We start from the raw sequence: 16,610 nt of genomic DNA on the forward strand, positions 1-16,610 counted from the left end.
CAGGACCCGCATTCAGTCCACTTTGGAACCCAAACTGCTGTCTCAGTGTGGCCTCCCAGGGTAGAGGTCCTCCAGGGTGGATGACCTGGGTGGGGGTGTCAGCTAAGGAGCTGTACTCAGTCCTGGGGTGCTCAGGGGCCAGAGGCATCGCCAGCAAGCACGAGGTGGACACTCTAAGCCCTGATGCTCATCCCATGGCTTTGCTGTCTGTGGGGGACAGGGGTGCCTCTGACTTCTGACCTGTGACCCATAACACTCAACCCCGGGTTTTGTGAGCATCATGGGTCAGAGTGTGAGTGGGTGAACAGTGTGGGAGCTTGTGGGGGGATTCCTCAAGCAGGCCTACGAGACCCCCAGGTATCACCGAGCCAGGCTGGGGTCACGGGAAGGGCGGCAGAGAAGGGGCGTCCCTGAGTCTGGCCAGTGGGAGTGTGGGTGGTTCTGCCTGCTTATCGCCCGGCTCTGTGCCCAGCACTGCATGGGGACAGGACAGGAGCAGGCGGTGACAGGGGATGAGGACAAAAAAACAGCAGCCTGGAGCCAGGGATAGAGCTGTGTTGAAAACCAATAAACGGCTGTGGATGTGTGTAAGTAAGCATGTATATATGTGACGGTGTTTGGGAGTTGTATGTGTGTGTAAGCTCAGTATCTCTCCCTCTTCTCTCTTTCTGTCTCTTGGTCTCTTTTTTTGTTTTTGTTTTTGGGTCACACCCGGCAGCGCTCAGGGGTTTCTCCTGGCTCTGTGCTCAGAAATCACTCCTGGCAGGCTCGGGGGGCCATATGGGATGTCGGGATTTAAACCACCATCCTTCTACATGCAAGGCAAAAGCCTTGCCTCCAGGCCATCTCTCAGCCATCTATCTGTCTACCTGTTTCTCTCTCTCTCCCCCCCTCTCTCTTTCTCTCTCCTCCCCCCCCTCTTATTCCAGATCACAACAAAGTGTCCTGATTTGAATTATTCGGAGACCCAACAATGATGCTCAACAGATAGACCTGGTCTGGTTCCATGCATTTGGCCTCAGCCAGGCATGTCTACATTGACAGGCACCTGCCACGAACAAACCACTCTTGGTCTCAGGTCCCAGATGAAGCCGGAACACAATTCCATCAGTCTCTGGTCAGAGAGAGCACTTAGGGCTGCCCAGCCCTGCACAATGCTCCCCAGCAGTCACTGATGTGCTTCCCCCAAGAAAAAAGATGAAAAAAAAAACAGGATTGTCTCATCCCCTGTAAAGATGGCTCCTAAAACTGAGACATGTGCAATTTTCTCAGCAATCAGCCCCGAGAGAATCTTTCAGGAAACATTTTCTTTAAGGCTTAAATAAAAAGCTTCAAAGGGCTGAAGAGACAGTGCAGAGGGTGAGGCGCTGCCCCTGCATGTACCTGGCCTGGGTTCGATTCCTTGAGCCCAGCCAGGAACAATCCCTGAGCAGACCCACTCCGGTGCCTCCCAAAATAAATACATAGATAAATAAAGCTGCAAAAATTTTGTGAATACACCAGCTTGTCCATCCAGTTTGCCTTTCCTGTGGACAGTACTGGCTAGTTCATCCTTCTGTCCCTCCACCCCATGAAAGAATTAGGGGTTCATGTTTAGACAACAGTCAAGTCTGGCTAGAAATTCTGGGCAGGAGCTTGCCTGGCACACAGCTGGCCTGGATTTGATTCTGGACATGCCTAATGGTTCTCCAAGCCCGCCAGACATTATCTCTGAGAACAGAGTCAGGAGCAAGCCCTGAGCCCCCCAGGTGTGACCCCCTCCAAAACAACAATAAAATAAATGTATGAAAGTTAGAAACAGTCTAAGTCACTTTTCTTAATTACAGCCAACCAAATTCAAATCCCTCAGTAACACCTATGATGCCCCCCTCATGCCAGCACCTCCAAAGGTCACTCCTGAGCACAGAGCCAGGACTGGCCCCTGAAGCACCACCAGATGTGACCCTAAAGGACAACCAAGAATCCGTACCCCAGAGGCTAGTTAGTTGGTGAGAGCATTGACCGCGCCTGGCATTTCCTCCCAGTTCTTCACCCCTTCTTCCAGGAAGCCATCCCTCTAGCGTCTGGATTCTGCCCCTGCATGGAGAATTCACTCTAGTTTTCTGGCTGAGGTCCAGGCCTAGAATAGCTGTGGTCACAGGGAGGGCATCGCCAGGTTCAGGGGCCATCAGAGGAGCCCTTTGGAGCCTGGGGTTCACCCGCTGCAGCACCCTGATTCTGCCGGTGTCCCCTCAGTAGACATAAAGGCATGTAATGCTCCATTCATGACCTTCTTCTCCCAGCACAAGCAGCCAGCTCAGAGGCAGACCTGCATGGCTCTCAGGGGCTGACCGAAAACTCGGGCCAGCTTGAACCCACAACAAAAACAGCTGTGGAAGGCTCCCCCCTATTTCACTTGCACCCTGAAATCTGGTGCCAGTTTGATGACATTGCTGCTGCCACCTGTTCTGGGCCCGACCCTCAGCAATCCCAAATACCCCACAGAGATAAACCAGGAGCCAGGATTAAAGAGATACAGGTGCTTGGCTGGAAACAGCGAGTCGGGGACACCTGTCAAGCCCAAAACAAAGGGGGGTGCTGCTACCTGTGTGAGGGATCCACGTGCCAACAGCGAGCGGAGCACCAGCCAGAGGAGGGAGGACGACAGGAGGAATGCACCCCCGACCATCCACACGTCCTTCTTGCGCACGGTCGCGTCCATCCCGGGTGTCCAGCCAAGCAGGGTGCAGAGCCCCTAACCACAGATGCCCTCCGCACCTTTCAGAGGGAGATGGGGTGCCCCAGAGTGAGAGATCTGAGACAGGTGCCTCTGACCCGAACACACTGGTGGCATCTGACACCGAAGCCACCTCGGCTGTCCCCACTGCTGGAACTCTCAGCACCCTGAGGTTGACATTCACCTCCGGGGGTGGAGGGGGTGAGGGGTGGAGCCATGGCAGGAAACAGGAGCTCGGGAGCAGTACTGGCCCCTGCTGGCCTCAGGAATCTGGGGTTCCCTGGAATGCAGACTGAGGGTGCATTTTTGCAGAAGAGGTGGCCAGGTGGCCAGCCCCCTCCTCTCTCTCTCTCTCTCTCTCTCTCTCTCTCTCTCTCTCTCTTCCTCTCTCTCTCTTCCTCTCTCTCTCTTCCTCTCTCTCTCTTCCTCTCTCTCTCTTTCTTTCTCCTTTATTAACTCCACTGCTCACAGGCATATTCAAGACCCCCCCAGAGTCTGTACTCCTGAGGTAACAGAGGGGTTATCCCTGTAACCTGTCCTGCAAGACTTTTTCTGCAAAAACTTGTTAGAAAATGCAGCTCTCTTGGGACCAGAAAGAGAGAGAGAGCACAGTAGGGATGACATTTGCCTGGCAGGCAGCTGACTGGGGTTCAATGTCCGGCACCATGTAGATCCCTCAGAGCCCCAGCAGGAACACAGAACACAGAACAGAGAGTAAATCCTGAACATCACCAAGTGTGGCCTCCCCACATGAACACACCAACACAACTAACAAACAAAAAAACAACTAAAGGAAAGGAAAGAGAAGAAGCAAATAGCGCAGGAGGGAGAAAAGTAAACTTAGGCCCATCACCTTGTGTGCTCCAGAGCTTGGCTCCCTCGGGCTAGAACTTTCTCCCAGCAGGCTGCTGGCTTTCTCTGCCTTCTCCAGTCGAGAGCTGTTGGAACGTGGGGTGACAGCTTGCAGCCTCTTTGCTGGGAACATGGAGGTGGGGGCCCTGATGAAGGGGCCCCCCACTTCCTCCCGCTCTGGCTTGTACCCCAGCAGGATGCCATGGCTCTTCCCCCTGCCTTCCTCAGGGCTGCAAAGACACATAGAAAGTTCTGGTCAGGGGCTGGAGTGGTGGCGCAAGCGGTAGGGCGTTTTCCTTGCACATGCTAACCTAGGATGGACCAGGTGTGGCCCAAAAAGAAAAAAAGAAAGTTCTGGTCACTTGTGTGACCTTAGAGGGAGAAAAAAAATTTCTGTTTAAGAAGACACGTGTTCCTGGGAAAAGTGACTGTCAGAAGTAAGTCTCCCCCCCTCCACCCCCCCCTTCTACAAAAGCAGAGAAGGGACCCAGATCAGTCCGTCATCATGTGAAAAAGTTTTCATGGTGTCGAGGAGCCAGATGAAATGGAGAAGAGGAGGGCTGGAGAGATAGCATGGAGGTAAGGCATTTGCCTTGCATGCAGAAGGACGGTGGTTCAAATCCTGGCATCCCATATGGTCCCATGAGCCTGCCAGGATCGATTTCTGAGCGTAGAGCCAGGAGTAACCCCTGAGCGCCGCCGGGTGTGACCCAAAAACCAAAAAAAAGAAAAGAAAAAAAGAAAGAAAGGAAAGGAAGGAAGGAAGGAAGGAAGGAAGGAAGGAAGGAAGGAAGGAAGGAAGGAAGGAAGGAAGGAAGGAAGGAAAAGAAAAGGAGGAGAGTCCCCGTGGCTGGATGGGGCTATCCTGTGATGGGGTCCCTGTGGGAATTGTACCCCCACTTTGGAGAGATGCACACCAAATATGCCCCTCCTAAACTCTCTGCCCCCTCTCTGCCAGGGTGGCATCTGCCTACTGGCTGACCATCTGCTTCTGTCCAGTAAAACTCTCTACTTTGGGAGGGAACATAAAAAAAATTTAAAACACAAAGGTAAGCTCAGTGTCTTGCTGTTTTGTTTGAGGTTTCATTTAAATTTTTTTTTTTTTACTTGATTGGTTTTTGGGCCACATCTGGCGGCTCTCAGAGATTACTCCTGGCTCTGCACTCAGAAATCGCCCCTGGCAAGCTCAGGGGACCATATGGGATGCTGGGTCTCTCTGGGTCAGCAGCCTGCAAGGCAAACTACTGCTGTGCTATCTCTCGGGCCCCTTGTTTGTGGTTTTAAATGAGATGTCGCTGTTGGAGACTCAGAGACAGTGCTCTCACCTCCTGCGTTGCATCTTCCTCCAGGACCATACCAAGAGGTTCAGGTCTGGTGCTTTACCTGAAATTCTTTGGAACCCTTAATTGCACACTTTGGGGTGCAGAGAGACTTGGATTTATGGCTGACTCCCTTAATGGATCCCAGGCCTCCTGCTGAAGGCTTCTTGGAATTCCTTTTCAGGATTTTTAGGTTTTTTTTTTCCTCTCTCAATTAAAAACCATCTGTAATTATCTCCATCCAAGATTATTTCTCAACTCATCTGGTAAAGTGACCCTTAAGGTCTGAATTATCTCAAATCCATGATCTACAAAAATAGGTTATATGTTCCAAAATATAATTCCCTGAGTTATGAATTGTATCAACCTGAGCTCTGTAAGATACACTATAAGCTATTAGTATTTTTTAAAGATGTGTCTGAAAATCCTATTAAGATAAGAAAGGAGGGGTCGGAAAGATAGCACAGCGGTGAGGCATTCTGCCTTAGACGCAGAAGGACAGTGATTCGAATCCCGGCATCCTATATGGTCCCCCGAGCCTGCCAGGAGCGATATTGGACCATAGAGCCTGGAGTAATCCCTGAGTGATGCTGGGTGTGACCACTTCCCCCCCAAAACAAATAAGAAATGCAAAAAATAGAAAAAAGGAAGCAATAAAAAAAAGAAAAGAAAGAAGGAAAAAAAGAAGAAAGAGAAAGGAAGAGAAAAGAAGAGAGAAAGAGGGGCTGGAGTGGTAGGGCATTTGCCTTGCATGTAGCTAACCTAGGATGGACTGTAGTTTGATTCCCTGGCGTCCTACCTCCGGCATCTTATATGGTCCCCCAAGCCAGGAGCGATTTCTGAGCACAGAGCCAGGAGTAACCCCTGAGCATCACTGGATGTGGCCCCCAAACCAACCCCCCCCAAGAAAAAAAGTAACGTAGAAGTATTTGCTTCCTATTTTTAGTAGCAGTTCAAGAATTATAGCCAATTTTTTTTCTCTCTCTCCCTCCCTCCCTTTCTTGGTTTTTTGGCTCACACCAAGCTCAGGTCTTACACCTGTCTCTGCACTCAAGGATTACTCGTGGAAATGCTCAGGGAACATATGTGATGGGGAAAATGAACTCAACTTGACCTCATGCAAGGCAAGTGCCTTTGCCTGGATGCTTCTATTCTCCCTGGTGCCTCCCTCCCTCCCTGGTATGCTTCTACTATTTCTGTGGCCCTGCCAGTTTCTCCTGTCCTATATAAGCATTGTTGAAATGGGAAAAATATCTATTTCTCAGCCTGAACCTGTTCTTTTCTCGTCATCAGCTGCAGAGGGGATGTCCTCATTCCAGAATGTTGTATTTAGGAGGATGGAAATTGACCATGCCTGGATGACTGGGTGAATACTGTGGACTATGGTGACAAAGTTCTTGAGACCCCAAAGGAAAAACCCGAGATAACTGAGTTGGAAAAGGTATTGGGAGGAGCAAATTTTGTGGGAAAGTTTAGAGCCTCAGTTTTTGATAAGCTCATTAGACATTCATCTTGAAATTTGTGGAGAGAGAAATCCAATCCATTGAGTAAGGATCCAAGCTGGAGACATAACTTTGGAAATCATGCCATCTAGATGTTTCCTCAAAACTATTTAGTGATTAATTTTGAGTGAGAAGGTCTTTGACTTATCTTGTTGGAATTGGTGGGGTAGCTTGTTCCTTAGCAATCGATGATTCTTTGTTTTCACCATCACCGTTGGCACGAATCAATGATTGGCACAGTGAATGTTAACTGTTGGTGTTTCAGATTTTATGACTTCTCTACATTAAATTTCCATTCTTCTCTTTCTAAATGAAAAAAAAAAAAGACCATTCCATCCCTTTATTTCTTGCCCTCCCTTCAAAAATAGGCAAGAATGTGCGGATTTTCAAATGAAGCTTCTTTCGTTTTTGGTGTTGGAACTGTTCAGATGTGGTGAACCCCACAACCTTTGCTCAAGCTGCTGTGTACTTTGGGACTTGTGCTTGGGCCCAGGTGTTCGCCGTTCAGCCAGGGCTTTTGGTGCTCAATTTCTAGAACCTGCCAATTTTCAGAGGGGCCTTGGATTCTTCCAGAGAAGCATTTTCAAACCATGCCCAAGGAAGAGGGAATGCTCTTAGCTCCTGGGATGTCACTGAAACTCACCCTTTCAGTGGCCACATCATTTTTAAATGGGGTCATTTTAAAAAACATTGATTTTTCACCCCAGAGACTGTATCATATTCTTTTGGTTTCTTCAGGTCCTGTGCACAGTTCTCCAGCTGAGGGAGCACTTGGGAGATTTTTCTCCATTTCCCTGAGATTACAAAAAACTCACTTTAGACCTCCTGCCATCCCCAAGGTTGTAGGGAGCCTCTTCCACAGCACCCCTGAACCACACAGGAGCAGTCACAGAAGCATTCATGGACCTCCCAATGCACAAAGATGCTTTCCAGGGCCAGCCAGAGAAGATGCACAGAAGAGACCAGCGCGAACGACCTTGCGAACTACATTTCCCGACAGGCTGCGCGCTAGATGCCACGCTGACTACATTTCCCAGCGGGCTTTAGGAAAAGTTGCATGAAGTGGGCCCCCAATCAGTGTGAACTACACTTCCCGACAGCCCGCTCGGCAGGGAGCCGCCGACTACATTTCCCAGAAGTCTTTGAGGGGTGGGGGTGGGGAGAGCTACACATCCCAGCGGGCCTGAAAAGAAGTTGCCAGCTGGGGCTGGGCGGGGCCTGAGCTGTTGGAGACTCTCGGCGCGGACTACATTTCCCGACAACCTTAGCGACAGTGTTCCACCGCCTACATTTCCCAGAATTCCTTGCGATCCGGGGAAGAGTCGCTGGGTAGCGGTCTAAGACTTCCTGCGTGGACTACATTTCCCGAAAGCCCTCGCAGCAGGGCGCAATGGACTACATTTCCCGACAGCCCGCGCGCCCGAGGAAGGCGGGAATCCCTGTCAGTGCTCCCGGGGCGCGATGGCGGCGGCGACGGTGCAGTGCCCCGTGTGCTTGCAGGCGCTGCCCGCCGCGGCCATCAACGCGCACCTGGACCGCTGCCTGCAGCTGCCCGACGCCAAGCGCCCTCGGAACGACCCCGAGCCCGACCCCGACGCCCTCGGACCCGGATCCCCGCCGGCCTGGGAGGAGGACGAGGCCGAGGAAGCGCAGGCCGAGGAGCCCCAGGCCCAGCCCGGCCGCCCCCCGTGGCCCCCCGAGCTCCGGCAGCGGCTGGAGGCCCGGCCCCTGGCCGACGCCATGCGGCCCGACTCCCTGCGCGACTACCGGGGCCAGGACCGGGCTCTGGGCCGCGACACGCTGCTGCGATCGCTGCTCGAGGCCCACGACGTGCCCTCGCTGCTGCTCTGGGGGCCGCCCGGCTGCGGCAAGGTGCGTGCGGGGTGCAGGGGGTGCACAGCCACCACCCGCTGTCCGTCCACCCCGGCCCCCCCCCCCCCATTCGCTGTCCCTGGCCGCACCCCCTTTGGCTGGCCGGCCCTGCGCTTCCTCCAGGTCCGACCCAGTGTGTGTACCCCCTGCACACACACACACACACACACACACACACACACACACACACCTGCACACCCCCAAGCCACTGCACATCCCCCCAAGCCATGTGTGCTCCCCCCAACCCAGTGTGCACCCCTGCACACCCCCAAGCTGCTGCGCACACACACACCCCTCAAGCCACCAGGACCTCCTCTCTAAAGAGAGCGCGCATCTTCTTTGGGGTTACCCTGGTAGGCAAGCACCCTGGTGGGTTTTTTTTTTTTTGGAGGGGGGTCTTCTTTTGTTGTTTTTGTCTTTTTTGATGGGGGATCCGGAGTTGGGGAGTCTCAAAGACTTGCCCACTCCACTCCAGGCCACTGCTGATCTGCAGATCTATCTCTCTGTGCTCTTGGGTCCTTGGTTTCTGCCAGAGACTCTTGGCGCTCTTTGCCGTGCCCAGTGGCCTGGGTTTCACTCCCAAGTCCAGCCCAGCCCGAGCAGGCAGAGGGATGAGGGTCTAAACAAGCTAGTCCCAGGAAGCGAACTGAAGAAATGTGGCCAGCTAGCGAGTGGCTGTGAGCTGACACTCGACTCCACCTTCCTCTGGCTCTGATTCATCCCTGGTCCTTTTTGGTTCTTGGCAGTCTCTTGGTCTGCAAAGATGTCCCTCTCGCCTCCCTTCCATGCCACATCTTCTTGGGTTGCATCTTGCTGGTCCCTTGCAATGTGATCTGTCTGCACCCAGACTTGCCCCTGGTCAGCCCCTGTTATATCCTCCCCATCCCAAACTCCAATGCTTTATGGTTTAGGAGACACAGCATGGGCTGTATCTTGGTGCTTTCCTTCAGCTCATCGTGTGAATACCCCCAGAATGGCTCCAGGTGGCAACAGGGCCACTGAGGGCAGCAGCAGGTGGCCAGAAGAGGGACAGCAGCAGGGCTCACCCATGGTGCTGTGCAGTGTCGGGAGGGTGGAACAAGCCTGGGCATGTTTGAGACAGAACCCCCAAGCCGGGTTTGTAAGGGAAGCAGGGACTGCATGGGGGTGCTGAGCCGCCTCTTGGTAATAAAGCGCCCCACTCTGTTCATGGCACTTTGCCCTGTGCCCCACGCTGTTCACGGCACTTTGCCCTGCTTGTTCTTCATGCTCCTTCTCGTCCTCCTTGTCCCTGTCCCTGGCACTGTGCTACCAGCCATGATCCTGCTACTAGGTCTTTTCTTGCTTCTCACCACAGTTTTCTGCTCTTCCCCCTCCTGGTGCTGCCGATCTGTCCACTCACCATGTAGCTAGGTGGGCAGCCAGCCAAGGTGTGGATCAATAATGGGCAGCCTGGCACCCTCTCTCCTTTCTTCTCCTCTCAGCCCTGTGAGCTGGCTTCTCCTGTAGTATTGATTGACCTGTTGGCCTGCCCGGTCTTGGCCCCTTGCCGATCCCTCCTCTGCCCTCTCAGCACTGCCAGGCGGTGTTGGCTGCTGGAGGGCGCAGCTGTCGGCCAGGCTCTGCTGAATCTCAACAGCTGCGCCGTCCTGGGATTCCAAAGCTCTTAGGGCCCCCCCCCCACACCCTTCCCCTGGAGCCCCCTCTTCAAGAAATGATCTGGAGTTGATGAGGACCAGTGGTCGATTCCAAAGAGAAAAGTCAGAATTGGCCTCGGGGGCAGTTTCTGGCCCATTTCTGTGGAGACTGAACTTGTGTTTTCTTCGTTGGGTGTTTGGATTTGTCTCTGCACCCCTTCATCTGTCTTCCCATTCTAGGCTGACTGGGGTGCTGGGCTGACATGGGCTGGGCTCATTATTCAAACTTCTTGTTGTGGTTGTGGTTGTGGGGGTGCTTTCTCTTCCCTCAGCGTCCCCCTCGGCCCTTCAAAGCCTGTATACCACCTTCTCTAGACCACCCTGGCGCACATCATTGCCCAGAACAGCAAGAAGCAGAACGTAAGGTTCGTGACGCTGTCGGCCACCAGTGCCAAGACCAATGACGTGCGGGACGTCATCCAGAAGGCCCAGAATGAGAAGAGCTTCTTCAAGAGGAAAACCATCCTCTTCATCGACGAGATTCACCGCTTCAATAAGTCTCAGCAGGTAAGTGTGGCTGCTGCCTCCTCCAGGAGAGAGAGGAAAAATGGGTGGGTGGGTGGATGGATGGATGAATGGATGCATAGGTAGATAGATGAATGATTGATTGATAGATAGATTGATTGATAGATAATCACTTGGAAAAACCCAGCATGCTGGACAAAAATGGGGGAGCGGGTGTTCCCCACCTTAACTGCCTACGGAGAGGCCTGGACCACTGACCCATCGCCTCTGAGCATTATTTTTGTCCTTGCTACTTTATTTCACTATCAGAAATTGCTTTATCTCTGCTGATTGAGGAAACTCCTGGTCTGCCCCCTGTGCTGTGTGGGGACAGCAGAAAAGCAGATTTGGATCAAGAAATCTTAACCTAAATCGATTAGTTCATTGTTGAAGGATGTTGGGATGTTTTCCAACCTCTCCCATCGGACAGCGTTAGTGGCTGAATTTAGTTTTTTTTGTTTATGGGTTTGGGCCACACCTGGTGGCGCTCAGAGGTTACTCCTGGCATGCTCAGGGAACCCTATGGGTTACCGGGGGATGGAACCTGGGTCAGTTGCATGCAAAGCAGAACACCCTCTCCACTGAGCGATCACTCTGGCCCTCCTTGAGTTAGCCTTGCTGGGGTAGGGGAGGCCATCTATGAGGAGTCTAACCAAGTTAGATCTCCTGGTTTAGATAGACAGACAGCTAGACAGACAGACACCCTGTTTGGGTTTGAGCAGGAGAAAGCGCTGGCCCGTCGGCTGGGCCTTGGGAAGGGGAGGGGACCAGGGAACTGCCTCAGACTTACGCAGGCGCCCGTGGGCAGCTGGCGACGGGCCCCCGGAGCTTGTGCTTCCCTCCCATGCCAGGACACCTTCCTGCCGCACGTGGAATGCGGGACGATCACGCTGATCGGGGCCACCACCGAGAACCCCTCCTTCCAAGTCAACGCCGCGCTGCTGAGCCGCTGCCGTGTCGTGGTCCTGGACAAGCTGCCGGTGGAGGCGATGGTGGCAATTCTCCTGCGTGCCGTCACCTCGCTGGGCCTCCAGGTCCTGGACTCTAGCCGGCCCACCGACCCTCTGGGCCAGGGGAGCAACAGCAGTGCCGAGTGAGTCGGCGGAGAAGGGAGGTGGAGGGAGTGTCCTGTGGCCTGAGAATCTCCTGGCAGGGTGCCAGGGAGGGCCGAGGGCGGGAGGACCAGGGGGGCTGCCTGGAGGTGGAGCCCATAGGGCAGGGGGGGCCCAGATCGGCTCAGCATCTGTCTGGCCCTGTTCCGCCTTTGACCTGACGTGGCCTCAGCACAGCCGGCGCAGATCTGCTCCTGAGTGTTGGCTTTCACACTCGGGGGTTTGTTAAACCTGTTTCAGACCCTGGGGTCCTGCTGGTGTTGCCCTCTGTCCCTCGTGAACCCTTTGGAATTTTAGACTAGAATTCCCATCTCCTTTTTTTTTCATCTGCCCTTCATTAATATTTTTTACAAAATGCTGATTAAGAACATTTGCATTGCCATCACATTCTCTAGGCAGTCTCGGGGAGCCAGACCACAATGAAAACCCATATCTGTTGATGGGGGGGGGCGTGAGCAGAAATGAGGGAGAGGACCCTCCCCTAACCTTGATCCGGCAATAGGAAGGAGGCCGACCAGCCTCAGGGCCAGGCCACTCAGGGCAGGCAAGGTCCTGGTCTGGGTTTTCCTTCGGGAACCCTCTTCAGCAGAGTCGCCCCGGGTCAGCAGCAACAGCCACTGGAACTTAATCCGACCGTCGGGGCCCTCCTCGGCCTCTCCTGAGGATTAAAGCTCGAAGCTGGGGCTGAGGTCTCAGCTGTCTCCCTGCACGGCTGGCCCGGCCCAACTGCGCCTGTCACAGATGCCCGGGGAATTAGGCTAAGCCCAGGGAAGCCAGGCAGAGTTTTGGCCCTGGGTTTGTAAGCTGCCGGGTTTGGCTGTGGCTCTTAGCGGTATTGATGGCCTCGGGGTCTCCAGGGGTCACTGCAAAGCCCCCCGACTCTCGTGTGTTCAGTGTCATTTCTCTCCCAACACTGGGAAGCTGGGGACTGGAAGCAGGGCATGTGACTTCTTGGTCCCCATGTTACCCCATGTCTCATCACCAGGCTGGATTTTCCGTTGTGCTAGTGGCTGTGTCCTGGCATAGCTGCTTCCCTGCCTTGGGCTGCCCTCTACCCTCTGCTCTCTGCCCCTGAGTTCCATCAGTGCCTAAGGATGCTGGGTGCTCCTTTAGCACCTGCCTGTCCAACCAGTGCGTTGCTGTGTCTACACAAATACTTCTGGCCCAGCAGGAGCAAGTGGAGGTGTCAGAGTCCTCTCACTGGACTCCCGGAGCCTCCGCAGGACTAGCCCATGGAAGGAGGACTAGATCCCACTGTGTCCCTTGGTCATCCATGAGGGACAGTCCCCTGGGTGTCCAGAGCCTCTTTCTTCCCAGTCTGCCCCACTGGTTCTGGCCCCAGCAGCAGGTGAGGGAACCAAGGAGCTGAGGCCAAAGTCTCTGCCCACGTGGCCACACTCACTCCCGGCAGGCTTTGAGAAGAGCTGTCTAGACTGGGGTGTTTCTAACAGCACCCCCTAGCTGCCCTCCCCACCATGAACAGTCCCAGGCTCAGCCTGCTCACTGGCTCCTGGAAAATCTCAATCTTTTCCTGTGCTGGCATCTGCCCTGTGCCCATCCTGATGGGCAACTGTGTGGCCGTGCCCATGAGCTGGGAGCAGAGGAGGCTCCATGTCTCTCTGGGGTGCTGAGTGTGTGTGCTTGTGTTTAGCGGTCATGCCTCATGCCCCAGAAGACACTAGAATATTCCTGGAAGATCCTTGAGGGCTGAGCACTGAGCAGAGGGGAGTGGGTCAAATGGAGCCCGACTGGACAGGAATGACGTAGTGACCGTGTGACATTCCATCGAACTGGGGATGACTTCACACCTCACGTCCATATGTTCCTGGTAGGTCCCGCCCGAGTGTCCTGTGAAAGGCTGCTTGTTGGTTAGCAGTTATTTCTCCAGGGGTCAGGGGGCCCCTGTGTGTGGGAAAGTGGGTTTTACTGGGCAGTGCTTGTAGAGACAGACGGTGGCAGTCTGAATGGCTGAGGTAATGAGGGACACAGGGAGATGGGCTTCCCAGGCGCTTAGAGATCAAAAGGGAGACAGGAATTGGCTCCTGGGGCCCCCTGGGATGGGCTTGGGCATGGGGAATAGTGGGGCGCGGGACAAGGCCTCCAGACCGCAGGAAACCCAGTATCTCTCCCCAGATAGGGCTGAGCTGAGTCTAGCCGGGAGGAAGTAGAGGCGTGTTTGGGCACCCTCACTGCCCCTCAGCATGGGCACCAGAAGGCAGCGGCCAGAGTCTGTTCTGAGATGTCGGCAGGTGGTGCTCAGAGCCCAGGAGCACACCTTACGTGTCTAGGGGGGCTGGCTCCATGCCGTGATGTCAGCGAGGGCTGTGCAGGGGTGATGCCAGGCCTGGATCCTTGGAGACCCCTGGACCAAAGCCCAGTGCAAGTGGTCCCTGTGGGACCCATATGGATGTGTTGTTCCTGTCTGTCTGTCCATCCATCCATCTGTCTGTCATGCAGTAGGCACAGGGTTGAACTTAGCCACAGAAAGAGCAGGGTTGGGGGCCTGAGGTCGGGGTGTGGGCTCAGCTGATCTGGGGACCACCCCATTACTAGCTGTCACAGTCGCAGGCCCTGACCAAGGCACTCTGCTAAGTCTTGGCTCCTTTGGCTAGCAAGTGGGCAAGCACCACCTGCCTTCCCAGAGACATCTTCTCTGAGGGCCGCCAGAAAGACGGGGCACACTTGAGGAGCAAAGGAGTATGGGGGTGCCAGGACTGTTCAGACACAGGTCTGGAGGCAGGGACAAGCACTGGGTCGCCATGGTTGTTAAAAATGACTTCGAGACCACCACAGCCATACTCGGGTACAGGAGAAGGGGTAACTCTCACCCCAGGCTGCTCCCTCTGGAGGCAAAGGGGAAAAGGAGCTCCAGCTAAGATTACAGGGGGTTGCACCTCTTACCCTGGTCTGTTTAACCAGGGATCCCTTTTGAAAAAAGAGAGGTCCAAGGGCCATGCTGGGACCCCATTCCCCGACCTCACCTAGGAAAGTTTCTCTGGGATCTGACACTGGTGCAGGAGTGAATTAGAGGCCTTCTCTCCTAGGGTGCTGCGTCGAGTAGACCCCCCCTTTACCCCACTCAGGGGTGCTCCCATGAGAGTGCTCCCCACCTCCCAGTCTTTGAGGGGCAGGAACGGAGCCTTGCTCGCTGGCCTGGCTGCCTCTCCTCAGGAAGTGGTCTGCCTTTGAAGTTTTTTCTCTCTTTTTCTATCTCTCCCCCCAAACCCCCAACCCCCATCAGGGGGCCCCATTCTGTGGCCTAAACCCAAATTCATCACCCAGGGGCAGGCGAGATGTGAGGTCACAGCGTGTGCCCCAAACCCCTGGCCGACTCAGCTCTTTCTGCGTGAGACTGCCCCACATGGGCAGGAAACAGGCCTCATGATGGAGCCCCAAAGGACAGCTCTTGTGGGCCCCCGAGTCTCCCCAGCCCTGCCAGGAAAGGCTTCGAGGTGCTACTGTACTGCAGCTACACCCTAAGCCTGCTGTGTTTCCTGTCGCAGGGCGTCGGTGTTCATTGAGGACAAGGCACTGGACACTCTGGCCCACCTCAGCGATGGCGACGCGCGGGCCGCCCTCAATGGGCTGCAAATGGCCGTGCTGGCCCAGCTGAGCGACAGGAAGCCAGTGGGGAAGGAGAGCGGGCAGGAGAGTGCCCTCGGCCGGCTGCTGGTCACCGAGCAGGACGTGAAGGAAGGTCTGCAGCGCTCCCATATCCTGTATGACCGTGCAGGTGAGGCCCCGGGTGCCTTGGCCAACTTCTGCCCCAGCATGTCTTCTCGTCACCTGGATCCCTGTGTGAGGGGCAAGGAAACCATCACAGGGCCCAGGAGGGACCCCCAGAGTCCCAGTGATCCCCATCAGACGCTTTTGAGGCTGAGACTATGGGCTGCAGACTCATTAGTCAGAGTTCCCCAGTCCTGTCTGGGAACACCTTTTCTTTTCTTTTTCTTTTTATTTATTTTGGTTTGGGGCCCACACCTGGCTCTGGTAATGCTCCAGGGACCTTATGGGATGTCGGGAATCAAACTCAGGTTGGCTGCTGCACAAGATAGGCACTCTCCCCGCTGTGCAATCCTTCTGGCCCTTGGCATCATCTTTTAGAATATGGCATGTCACTGTGCTGTTGATTCTTGGAGTCTGTTTTTGTTTTGTCTTTTGGGCCATCCCCAGCCGTGTTCAGGGGTTACTCTTGACTCTACGCTCAGGAATCACTCCTGGCAGGCTCAAAGGACCTATGGGATGCTGGGTTTTGAACCCAGGTCGGCCGTGTTTAAGGCAAATGCCCTCCCCGCTCTGCCATGGCTCTGGCCGTGATTCTTAGGCCCTTTCTAACAACGCCACATAACAGGACTTGTGCTACAAGTTCTGGTTAGTCTAAGGAGCACCAAAGTCCTTCCCAGGTCCGAACCTTAAGAACTTTGATGCGCCTTGTGGGACTTGACTGCCCAAGTGGCCCCAGGCACAGCTGGTCACCCTTTTGCCTCCAGGGCCCTGATCCTGGGTCAGTGTGGGTCTCCCAAAGGTGCTGCTCCCCCTGCACAACTTTCCTGGCTGGTGGTTCGGGGGAGGGGCTCAAGGCCCCATTTTCACAGCCCTGCCCAGCTCTGATCTGCGTTGGCTCAGAAGAACCAGGCCTGGCCTCAAAGCCCATCCGGCCTCAGGCCTGTTTCTGGCCAGTCTTAGTCTGTCCCACCTCCACAGTGCCCCGTCTCCCTGGCCTGCAGAGACACCCAGCACCGTGCTCTAAGCTGGGCCCTGCCCCTTGACCCAGGGGCCCAGGAGTGGCATGGCCCCAGCGGGTGTGCCATAGGACCCAGGTGTATGTCCTCACTTGGTCCTGTGGGAGCCGTTTGGAAATTTAGACTATCCTGGCGAGGCCAGCAGGAATGGACTGAGGCCGCAGGGGCTTGGCCAGGGATGGGTAGGTGTGAGCTTTCCTCCCACGGCTCCGGCTCCGTGGCCTAAGTAGCCTGGTGCCCTCTGCCCTTTTCCGCCCTGCAGGGGAGGAGCACTACAACTGCATCTCTGCGCTGCACAAGTCCATGCGGGGCTCG

The 16,610-nt window shown here is 54.8% G+C and overlaps 1 protein-coding gene across 1 annotated transcript in view; it reads left to right on the top strand.

Annotated features, from left to right (window-relative positions):
• Positions 1 to 7,825: 7,825 nt before the first annotated feature.
• Positions 7,826 to 16,610, top strand: part of WRNIP1 (WRN helicase interacting protein 1) — a 10,612-nt gene continuing 1,827 nt past the window's right edge. Inside the window, exons 1-5 of the mRNA XM_049764964.1 lie at positions 7,826 to 8,261; positions 10,253 to 10,444; positions 11,293 to 11,534; positions 15,057 to 15,286; positions 16,558 to 16,610. The exon at positions 16,558 to 16,610 is cut by the window's right edge and continues 103 nt beyond it. Of these exons, the coding sequence (XP_049620921.1) occupies positions 7,851 to 8,261; positions 10,253 to 10,444; positions 11,293 to 11,534; positions 15,057 to 15,286; positions 16,558 to 16,610 (1,128 nt within the window). The 5' untranslated portion in view covers positions 7,826 to 7,850. The remainder of the gene's footprint in view (positions 8,262 to 10,252; positions 10,445 to 11,292; positions 11,535 to 15,056; positions 15,287 to 16,557) is intronic.

Source organism: Suncus etruscus, chromosome 18 (genome assembly GCF_024139225.1).
Source record: "Suncus etruscus isolate mSunEtr1 chromosome 18, mSunEtr1.pri.cur, whole genome shotgun sequence".
Taxonomy (NCBI): Eukaryota; Metazoa; Chordata; class Mammalia; order Eulipotyphla; family Soricidae; genus Suncus; species Suncus etruscus.